At 33.6% G+C, this 12,329-nt stretch overlaps 1 protein-coding gene across 1 annotated transcript; it reads left to right on the top strand.

Moving 5' to 3' along the window:
• Nucleotides 1-11,234: 11,234 nt before the first annotated feature.
• LOC103313186 (hypothetical protein) lies at nucleotides 11,235-11,953 on the top strand. The gene is made up of 2 exons (XM_008195771.3): nucleotides 11,235-11,406; nucleotides 11,468-11,953. Exon 2 carries the CDS (start codon nucleotides 11,502-11,504, stop codon nucleotides 11,901-11,903), a length of 402 nt encoding a protein of 133 aa, XP_008193993.1. The 5' UTR covers nucleotides 11,235-11,406; nucleotides 11,468-11,501; the 3' UTR covers nucleotides 11,904-11,953.
• Nucleotides 11,954-12,329: the final 376 nt, after the last annotated feature.

Genomic DNA, 12,329 nt, shown 5'->3' with positions numbered 1-12,329 from the left:
TTTAATAATCAGTTATGGACTTTATCAATTTATTAAGATACCTGTATTATGTGTGTCATTTATGTCAAATTTTTTCGTGATAAAGGGCATTTCTGGCTTTCAGTTGGAGTAACCCTATGAAAATAGGGATAAGCAGCTAATTTCAAAATTTACGTTTCCAGTCTCATTAATATTTGCTAAGACTATGTCTGCCTGCCTTCAAAATTAATTCAGTTTTTTTCCATCTCTTTTGTAATAACAAGTAGGTAGGTATAATGCTGAGGTTTGAACTATTAATTTCTTAAACTATTTTATTGACATTCTCAGTGTCATCTATTCACTGATCAGTGATCACTTTGACTGAAAACTATTCAATTAAAATCGGCCATCTCTCGGAGTGTTAAAACTAGAGGCAGGGGCAATAGTGAAGGAAAGCCGTAATCAGAAACTTAAACAGAATAGCAAGTGCTATTAAGGGAGTTGCAGTGTCTTAGGTTCCACGGATATATCATTACTAATCGGCTTATTAACGGTCATAAGACTCCCAAGTAACATTAAAATCAAGGGCCTCGTGTTTGCCCTTTGCAAAGATAAACTGCAAGGTTTGGCATTAGTCTCACCCAAGTGTTTTAACTTGTGCCAAATCTGTTTTATTAAAATATAAAAATGTGCAATCGAAGCGAAGAGCTCGTCACGAAACCCGCTGTGATCTAGTACGCGTAGATATCCCCACTCCAAAAAACAATCGAATCCAGCATCCATATCATATGACCGGGGACCAGCGGCCCTCCCCTTTAAGTAAACAACCAATCAGAGACCGGCCTGATAAAATCATGGGACCATAAAGCTATGCATGTACATGCTACATGCGTATTTGTTGTTTCTCTCTTTCTTTCTTCTGCACGTCGGTTGCAGCTAGGAGCCATTGACGAGACAAGGACGAAAGGAGGGACGAGCGATGACGGAGGACATGCAAATTAGATGGCTGCGTGTCGACCACATTAATGCACGTTGTGAATTTTTAATGACATGCGGGAAGTAAAAGCGATGTTCGATATTGGGTTACCTAGATTTTTACAGAAAATAAACGCTGCGGTGAAATATTGACACTTTTATCACATTGGGTATACAAAATTATTGATAAGAAAGGATTTACTTTTTCACTTATTGGGCTAATTTCGTTTCATCAATCATGTCAGTTATTATTTGGACATGTACTTGGAGGGAAATGCTTTACTAACGAATTTTTCTAAATTATAAGCCTCGAGCTTCATTAGTTTATCTGTGCAACTGTTTGCTCCATTTCAAGAGCTTATATTACATTTTGGATCATCGCATTTTACCTATTCTGATATTACCCAGCTATATCCCCATTTTTTTTTTCTATTTAAAGTCGACTCTTACGAGCAATAGGAATTATTAAGCAATTTCCACAATTAACCAAGAAGCTAGGAGTTCTAAAGTTGTTCTTGATTTTGGAGTTGTATAAAAAAAAATTTATAGAACGTATCTACTCTCATTTGAAAAAAAAATTAAATTAGGTACCTACTTTTAATCACTAAGTACCTATACAGTTGTTGAAAAATATTCTTTTAAAAGTTATAAGGGAGTGTTAAATCTTACGACAACGGCCTACTCGATTTTTTTCCGAAAGAAGCATCACTACTTTATATTTTGCAAAAATTTTACAAATTAGACGACAAATTATCTACATTCAGTTCACTTTCAATGGTGTTTATGAAAGTGAACCAAAAGTAGACGAAAAGCTCATAAAAATGCCATTCAATAATGCAATAAAATATAAGGTGTTGTATTTGAAAAAATCGAGTTATTGCCATTTGTAGGTTGTCATTTTCAAAAAATTGTAGTAGGCGCTGGAAATTCGACTCCGAGTTCGGTTTTATCGCAAAAGATGCACTAAAGCTTAAGGAATTGAGTGAAAAAAAGTTGGTTAAGTTATCTTGAATAGTTCTGAAGTTATATTTTTTTTACACGACATATAAGTCAAAAACTATGACAGATAAGTCTATGAAACTAAGTATTGATGATTTAGTCACAGTTTTAAAAATGTAACAATAATTTGGGGTTTCCATTAAAAAAACACAACTTGTTGGGTATTTTATTTTAGAAAACTCTATATACAGATTAAAATATTTTTAGAACTTGCTTTATTGTACAAGACCTATCGTTAAAAAAATTCAAATTGATAGCTAGCGTAGAAAAAAAGGTAATGAAGCATGCACGCACTTCTGGGTCATTCTGTATCTACATGATAGCTGATAAAAACTGAACAAGAAAAATTAAAAATCAAAATCAAAATCTGGTATTAAAGGACTTTTAACTCGTATCTTCACAACGAAAACAAAAAATTAAACGACTAATTTAAAAAGGGTAAACCGTTACAATTTTGACTTATTTAACAATTAAACAAAAATAGAATAATACAATATTTGTGAGTTTTTTCAAATTACTTAAAGAAGTCGGCATCATACTAGTACTATTCTAATTTGATCGTTAGATTTTATTATATTTTTGTAAACATTTATTTCTACAAAATCATATTTTGTACTAAAAATTATGCAAATTAAAGCTCTTTGCAGCAATACATTCCAGTAGATTTTGGCTGATTATTTTTTCTTTTTTATACTTAATTTATTTTTAATTTTTTTTGAAGCGGACGGTACTGGTTATTTAAAACGCTTTTTAAGTTTATGGTACCAGTACCCACTTTTTTAATTTCTGGATTTTCACGAAGACTGCCAACATTCAGTCGCACCTTATTTTTGTTGTACCAATTAATTCTCATTCACCTGTCCGTGTTAACTATTGCATAATTGAACAACAAATACGTTATAAAACAATGTTTTCTCAGAAGCTCAATTCTGAAATAATGCTAGAAACAGCGCAGAAACACAGCAACGTCAGTGGTTTTTACAGGATATGTTCTAACATATCCTCATTAATACCTGAAACACACAGCATCTTATTTAAACCTCTAATGGTTGAGTACTGTTTATAACAAACACTAATGTGGGGAATTACACACCATGAGCTAAATATGTGTAAACAGTGGAACAGACTAAGCGTTCCTGATTATACAGGATAGCCTTCTGTCTATAACATCTCACAGAGGGAAGATATTTGCTGCTAATTATAGCGTAATTATTAATATTCCACTAACACAGGAATGTGTAAAACGTTCAAACAAAGAATAACCTCAGCCATTCCTAGAAACCTAGTTAAAACAAGACCTTGACTCCAAACACACGACACGAGTGTGAAACTCAAAACTCGAAAAATCGAAAATTGCCAAATCACGATGAATTCGTAATGATTTTGAATAGTTGGAGCAATACAAATAGTTACCTTTCCTAGCTGTGTTAATAATTTATATAAATGCATTTGTTCAAATACGTTAATCACATAAGTACATATGTAAACTAGAAATTACAAAATTATTAACTAGTTAAAACTACGTACTTCGGCGATCATTATTGTTTCGCGTTAAATAATTTATGTGGACGCGTAATAATACGACCGATTATTAATTAGTGTCGCCGGAAGACGAATAGGGCGCAATAACACCAAATCTACTTCCGGGCGACGCCTGGACACGTGGCCGGGCACAGGCCGGGTCACGTGTCAAAAGGGCAATCATTAAACACTTAGTATCGTTTGCATCGGGGAAACGATGATTAACATTTCGGCTGTTATTCGGAAAATGTAATGGGTAAAATATCGAGTTCTTGGCCCATCTTCGGTTTTTAGCCGAGCGACTCCATTGTGCTCGATTCAGTCGGTGCAATGAAGCATTTTATTGCTTCAATGTAATGACTACAAACAGTTGGCATGCCTGTTTGAGCTTTAGCTACGGGGCATCTCCACCCATCCATAACTCGTTTGTTCATTCATAAATACAACACAATAAGTCCTGCCTCATCCCCCAACACCGTTTTCGATCCGGGGATTCATGATAAATTTCGCCCGCCAACTGGAGGAATTTTTCAACAGTTTAGGGCATCTTCGGCTTAATCTGGTTTTGCGTGACCGATCGGCAAGGAGCGATCGGTCCCGCAGGCTAAACGGTAATTTATTTATCCTCAATATACAGGATATGTGGGATTACGTGTAGCGGAGGATTTATGTCAGGATGCTGGATGTTACAGATTAGGTCTGAACGGCTAAGTAAATTCGTTACACATTGCGAATATGGAAAAATTTTCAAGGCCGGTTGTGTAACACACATAAATTTGCTCTCTATTTGTTCGAATAGTTGCTACGTCCAGTGATCTCGTTCCATAAATATTCAATAGGCAAATATTGGAAAGATGATAAATTTCTCAGACTTTGACCATTTGCGTCGTTATCAGCAAACACTTTTAACCCAAAATGCCAAGTCTGGGAAGGACCGAAAACGGAAATTCGCCGTTACGAGGTGTTGCTGTTAAAATAAAACAATTATTTTAAAAAGCTGAAATTTGCTAAACAAATTTACCGTTTAGTGGGACACAACTAGAAGGTAAACAGTGCCATTCAAGAGTTTTAATTTTCAATAAACAAAAATAATAAATAGTTAAATATTTATGTGTGGAATAGCTAAATAAATTAAATAGAACGAAAATTTAATATTTATTTGACGTTTTTACGATTTTATATTAACAGTTTGCCGTGCAAATTTACAAAACGATTAAATTTAAGTTTTCTTCTCTGCTCTTGTATACAAATTGAGCGGGTAAGTGTGGCTGCGTCCATATAAATAAGAATTGGTCAACAACTAATGCAAACAAGAGGATTACAGGCCGAACTTTGTAATCGTTCTTTGTGCACGTTATTGACTATTGATTCTGTCTATTTGGTCATAATTGACTCGATAATTGTTTCCTACTTGTTTATTTGCCTTCGGATGTCTTCATTTTTCAAAGTCTTTCTATAATGACTAGAAATCGCTGTTACTCAACTGCTATAGGAAAACAATAAACTGAAATAAAAACGGGGAACAAGTCAGAGCAAACAGCGATCGAAGATGTTTGATGAGTTCTCGGAAGAGTGTGGATAAGTGTAAAATTATGAATTTGCGGTAAAAACGGATTGTTTGCGGGAGAGTTTCCCTTTAACTTGCAAAGAAAAGCAAAATAATTCTGCCGAGTTCTGAGCGGGCAAACATTTTAAAACATTCCTCCATCACTCATACCAAACATTGACTTTCGCTCCCTCCTTGGTGTATAATGCCGACATTTACTAAAATAATTTATTTAGCAGGAAAATGTATAACTGTCGGTAAATATTTCCAGACCAAACTGAGGCATACTTTCGTTTTGTATACTCTCCAAATACAGTTTGTACAAAATTCCGTTCCACACGTACAACGGGCAAAGATTTCAGTGTACATAGTACATATTTAATCTAGTGAGCTGCGGAACACTCCACTTTATTATTTGACACTCTTATAATGTGATATAGATTGTGCACATTGACAAATTATCGTATTTGAATACCGGAGAATTCCCCGCGAGGGAGCTCATTTACGATTCCCGGTTGGATGGTAAAATCATTATCGATCATTTCTTCGTTACGTGAAAACCAAGTAGGACAAGCGATGTTTACCGAAAGGCGCAATAAATTATGTATGAAAATTATCTTTATTTTATTTAAATTGCGCTTTGGCTCGAACATGAAGCAAAGAACACTGATTCTGAGCGCTGAGCCAAATAAGCCTTGTAACAATGCTTGTGAATCACCACGTCTATTTACTTCATAAAACTGACGCTAGCTTTATCTCAGCCTTTGGTAAATTATGAGGATAAGAAATTTATTATTTATGTCTCTGACGCGGGTTTCTCCTAAAAATAAAGCAATAAACCCATCACAGACCAACCGGATGAAAAACAACAAAACTGTAAATAATTCACCCACATTGCAACATACACCTAATTATAAATTCATTACTTGTCAAAAAATACCAAATTTATGTTACTAGCACAAAGTTACTTATTTGTTTTACGAATACGTCCTCCCTGCGTGCTATCAAACATAAACTCTAAATTTCTGTTTTACGTAAAATAGGTCATAAACTAATAAAATTATTCAAACTTAAAAAAATAAATTTAGCTTTTTATAAATAAGGTTACAAAAACTATATAACTTAGGTACTAAAATTCAGATTCAGTCTTTTAATGTTGTCTGCATTTACAAAGATTTTATGAAAAACAATTGATCTAGTATCTCTTTGGGTTCAAAAAGCTACAACTGCTATCTTTATTTTGAATGACATGCAGTCGTGACAATTCAAAATTTTGATACACATTGAGTACCGAAATATTACCTAAACTTATTCCAAAAAAAAAGTAAGGATAGGAATTGCACAGTTTTAAATTACCAGTAAGAACTGATTGTGTAAAACTTTGACTTTGTGTAAAACTTTTTGAAATTTCAGTATTTTTATCTATCTCAAACAAATTGTTTGAAAAGTGATTGGAAGAAAGTAAATAACCGAAGTAAATAATCTGAAAAGTGTAAAAAAATAAAAGAAGTCACAACAGAAAATCTATCGTAGTGTCGAGTAATTTTTAAAAAATTTCTACTTTTTTTATTTGTTAATAATCTAGCTAGTTTTTTTTTAATTATTTACGAACACTATGTAGGGTATAAGAATAGATTCATCAAAGATATGAAGAAAAAAAGGTAAATTTTGTATTAGTTTTTACACCCAGAACGCTATTCAATTGTTTAGATTTAATTAAAAAATGAATATTATTTAGGTCAAAAGGTAATAAAGCACTACTTAATAAAATTAGCATGAATAAATAGAAAGAATCTTTGCATGAAATGTACAGGCTGAGTCTGTAGTGGATTACTTCTGACATGTCCTCAGAAGCAACCAAAAATACTAATCGCACTTACCACTGGGATACTTCGTTTGATTTTTAAAATTATTAACATTGGTATTTTATCATTTAAATAATAATAATCTATAGTAAAATTTTAGCAAAACTGTCAGGACAAACTTGACCCTACCCAGAATGTATAATCATAAATTAATTTTTTTTAATTATTACTGATCTGGTCACCGGGAATCAGTATTATTGGTTGCATATTTATACAAATTCAGAAATAACCCATTACTGACTCCTCCTGTATGATTTTATTAGTTTATTTAATTTAACAAATGCTCTGTAAAAATTAAAACAGCAGCCTAATTATAATAATAATGGTATTTTCTTTTCTTTTATCTATTCATTCTACTTTTAACTTTACTGTTTTTTTCCAAATCTGCATGGTTATAATTATCTGGCGCTCTCAACCTTTCTCTAATAATATAGTCGTCTCTCTCCACACTTTCTACATTTTTGCTTTTCATCTATAATCCTTCGTTCTAAATGATATAAAAAATTACAATTTTAAAAATGAGATTTTTTTCTATGCTTTTCCAGCTTTCAGTTTTCTGGAATATAAAAATCACAATTTTGATAATTTAATGATGATGATTATTATTAATAATTTTCATTTTTGTTGACGTGGAATAGTAGCGAAACTTGGTCTCATTCTTAGCTTTATCACCGATTAAAAATATTTTAAGAAATTAAGAGAAAAAACTCTACAAATAATTGAGAAGGAATTTTTTTATTATTCTTCTAGCGTTTGTTGGAACGTGCATGTGCTATAGCGTACTGAAGAGCTTATGAACCAATTTGCATAAATTAACTTTAATTATGAAGAGAGAAATGTAAAATATTTGGGTATTAAGAAACGTTAATTTCTGTGTTTTATTGGTTTTTAAGATACAGAAAAAAATATTTTTACTAGACTTACCTTGTGTATTACCTACCCATCTATCCGTAACTGCTTCTAACTTTTCTGTCTTCTTTTTAATCTACTGAACACACTTCTGCTCAAGTTACTGAACATAAGTTTTTTTTTATCTACATCTTTACGCAATGTCCTTTTGAGGGGACATTGTATTTTCGTGCAATTTGTTAAATAGCTATACGCCTAATGCAAAATTAAATTTTTTTTTTGGAATTTCAATTGTGAATAAGTTTGTCGCTAAACTGTTTTTGGCATAACTTGGTCTTATTGTTCTTACATTGTAAGAATTCAGTTTTGATAAATAGTGCGTAGGGATTCGTTTAGCATGTGATTTACCGATTGTGTGTATCTCTGAGGTGATGAGTTCGGCAAACAGTGACAATTACATGAATTATAAGTTTAACGCGGAGCCTCAATTAGACGTCGGACGCCAACGAACCGTAATCATTAACGCCATCGTACTAACTGAAGAAATATGAAGAAGGTTTCGTATGCAGCTAATTTGAAAAATTATCGGAATTATCTCCAAGCCGTGAAAATAAATCTCCGAGGTACAATGTCGCATCCATCATTACAGCTCCAGCAATCAAAAGAGAAAATACACAGGAAGTTAGAGTTCGGTCACAAAGCGCCATTGTTGACGTTCCTTTGCCGTATACAAGCCCCATAATCCGCAAAGCGAATCGTAAAGACTGCAGATCGAATCGGTGAAATATTCGCTAATGATTCGCCAAATAAATCATCGAGTGTTTACGGGGGAAAAAAGGCCGGAATTACGAGAAAAGTGAGAATGATGATTAAAGCTGCATCGAATTCAAACACGGAAAGTATACAAATGTAACAACTATATTGAGCAAACATCAACATCACTTGTAAAAATAACAATATTTGAGCATAATGTTGACAGGTGGGTTGTAGGTCTAACAAATTTAATCTTAAATTCAAATTTGAACAGATCAAACGCAGTGCGCGATGGGCCAATATTTAGTTATTTGCCCGAGCACACAACTTGTTGACTGCGTAAATACAGGGAACCATTGTTTCCTTTTTTATATAAATTTACTATAAGCGGATTAATTTCAAGCACGCGATTTTCACTCGCTAAAAATCGCACCGGAGATGAAATGCGATCTCTAACCGTCTCTGAAATATCGAAGGAGCAACACTTAATGCTTTATAAAGTTGAGCAGTGACTTAGTTAAGTTGTAGTTGAGTTTTGGAATTTTTTTTAAAGAAATGGAGGTTGTCTTCGCGAGCGTTAACTTCGTATTAAGTTGTCCCACAATGCATCCGTAATGTATTTGACTAGGCATATTATTTATTTAATGTAATTGATATTGTGGCGAAACTTAGGGGGCGTGGGGTGAATTTCACGGAGGCTTTGTCAGTTGACACCTGGCCTACCCAGCCTTTTAACTTTTTGAATGCCCTCTATACCGCTTGTTCCATTCATGTCCTGTTGACTTTTACAACGTTTCCGATGCCAATTTATATGTGATTTGGTATGTTTAGGAGCTTTATGTCCCAGTGAAAAGACGACGTGTGTATGTAGCTCCGCTCTATAATTTCTGAGCAAATCTGTTAATTGAGATTAGAGATTTAACTCACTTTCATGCGATTAAAGCTAACTCTGTGGGATTGAGGTTTATTTTAGATTCAAGATGAAAGCGCTGCAGATTTTTACCCAAACGCATGAGGGCTTTTATTAATTTAATAATATTGTAGTAGTTATGTGCACCCCCTATGTAATAAGAATAATTAAAGGCGTGCAAAAAATGTTTATCTTGTAAACAGTCAACAGTCGTGTGACGCTTTGTAGTGTACAAATGACCGGAACATCCGACAGAACATTCAAAGAAATTGTGTTGTGTATACAAGCTTTGTGTCATTTTGTACAAAAGTCAAAATAGGGAACATAGTATAATCCCGAAAAACATATTTAAAAAGGTAATATTTGTCCCTCGTGTCTTTTCAAACGAAGCGTGTAGGTGTTGGAAATTCGGAACTTTCAATAGACACTAAATCTCAAAGGAAATAAAATATATTGCTACACAAATATCCACACAAAAAAATTCTAGCAGTAGTCGGTGCTGCAAAGAACTAAAGTGAGAGCAAATAAATGGAATTACATCAGTCATTATTGTATTCCTCATTTTTTTAGAATAATTTTTTATTGAAATATAATTTGGTGAAAGTGGACAGACAAATTGTACAGAAAATTGCATTACATTTTTAAGCAGAGAAACGTGATTGTTGGTGAAATTTTGTCAAAAATAAATCGCGAAATTACAGTTTTTGTACATAAAATCGCCGACTTTTTTGCAAAACTTTACTAAACCCAGCTAACAGTAAAATAAAATTATTATATCGCTTTTACGTTTTATTGATTGCACATTTTTCATCTACAGAAACCTAATTTTTTCACGAAAATTTGGCAAAAACAAGCCGAAAAATCACTTTTCTTCACAGGTTTGTAGAAAAAATTCAAATTTTGAGTCGGAGCTTTTCGAGGACTTTTTTGTATAAATTAAGTGATTAGTCCAAAGAAACATACTCGTATTTTTTCCATGTTTTAAGCGTTTAATTAGCACTGCTATCAAGCAAAAGCGCAGTACTTTGTGAAATTTGGATAAAAATAAACCGAAAAGTCAGAAACGTTCAAAAATTATGTTATAGTTCTTTAGTTAAACGCTGTTACATTATACCTAAAGCAATAATTTTTCTTTTTATAAACAGCTCAGTTCAAAGTGCTTTTTTGAAGTCGTCAGTAATTTTTTTAATTTTGTGGAAGTTACAGATCTAATTTAAGCTGGGACTATTTGGTTTACATATCCAAGCAAATTTCAGAAAAATACACCAAAATGAATTGACAAATTAAAATGAATTAATAAAAATATCAGTATTTTATTAAGTGGGTAGTAAATTAAGTAGGTTTACCTACAAGGTATATCTGATATTAAAAGCATTTTTTACTCAGGTATCTCAAAAACTAATAATCTCACAGAAATCAGAGTTTAGGTATTAGAAAAGCAGTATTTTCAAGAAAAATCTGTACCTACTACCTAACAGAAATTATTAATGTTTGTTCTTATTTTTTAAAAACAGAGAATAAATTTGTTGTCATTGCTGAAATAATATAATAAACATAAAAATGCTTAAAAATGCAAAGTCCATTTTGCGCAATCTTTAACTACAGCACATAAAAATTACAATATTTTTACATTGGGCAAATCTCTCAAAAAATTTGATTTTCCAATTTGTCTTTTTTAAATGAAGATTTTTTTAGTTTAATTTACTTAAATGCGTTTCTGCTTTCGAAAAAGACATTCCATATATTTAATCTCCAGCATTCCATCTCAAAGATAATAATTTTTTGTCCATTAAAAACCAAAATATGATTAAAACTAGATATAAAAATTATCAATCAATTGATAACTGATAACAGGTACGAGTCAACTCGGAAAATGCGATTTTTTAACCGTGGTTAAACTGTGGTAGCCAAACATGGCGTAAATATCCGTTGCCTGGCAACATATGTGTGTATTATCAGTAAACGTAACAACTGAATGGTGTAAGCGAAGGTGACTGTAATTTTGTCTCTAGAAACTAAAATTGTATCAAGTAAGTAAAATCCATGGTTTCCAAGTACAAAAAACTATTAACCGTCACATCCATTTGACAGATTTTGCAGCAAAGAAAAGTAAAATACGTTTAAAATGAGAAACTCCAGCGATATTTTTTGCTTGAAAGAGCCGAAGTATGGTGAAAACGACGGCAGCCAAATATTCTCCGTGAACGGTTCGTCTTTTTCAAGAATAAACCGACGCCAGCACGCCAGCAGCGACGTGTTCCAGTTCGGTTTACCCCCGAAGACTGAAGAGACTGCCAAAATGACTGAAATTCCTGAACTCGACCAGTCTGAAACGCCTGAACCGGTCGACAAGGAACTCCCACAGGAGGAGAAACAGGAAGCTATGACCGAGAAAGCCTCCGGAGAGCCGACTGTTTCTTCCTCCAGCATGAAGCGCAACCCCGTGACGGGCGTGGGCTTGGAAGCCGATGAGCAGCGCAGCTCGAGAAGACACTGCGGCCAGCAATCAGGCAAATGGATGTGGTGAAATGATTGTGTAATTTTTGATTCAATAAAGTACATGCGAATTTTCTAATATGCTCTGCTATCTGTTCGAGTGCATTCGCACTATCAGCGGGCACAGGGTTGATAGGGGATCCCCGTTTTCACCCTCGCATTGAGTAAACACTCTACCAGTCAGCCCAGCTAGCAAATGCCCCATGGAACTTGTCCAAACAATGTACTCATCAATCAAACACCACCCACTGGCCTTGCGTATGTGTGAGCTGAACTTAGCAGTGGTCGATATTTAGTGATAGATGTATGTTTACAATTGTTATTTGAATTTTTACGTTTTAACTTAATTCGACCAGAATAAGTGCTCACACCTAGCCGCGTAGGCAACACACAATACCTGACAGCTAATCATTTAAGTTTTGGTTTTTATCCTGTTTTTTTATAAAAAAACAGATGC

The sequence above is a fragment of the Tribolium castaneum genome, chromosome 3 (assembly GCF_031307605.1).
Source record: "Tribolium castaneum strain GA2 chromosome 3, icTriCast1.1, whole genome shotgun sequence".
Lineage (NCBI taxonomy): Eukaryota > Metazoa > Arthropoda > Insecta > Coleoptera > Tenebrionidae > Tribolium > Tribolium castaneum.
Note: the sequence above shows the minus strand (reverse complement) of the source record. Positions and strands in the feature narration are given on the sequence as shown.

Coding starts and splice junctions, on each gene's coding strand:
- LOC103313186 (XM_008195771.3), top strand. CDS start 11,502: ATGAGAAACTCCAGCGATATTTTTTGCTTGAAAGAGCCGAAGTATGGT.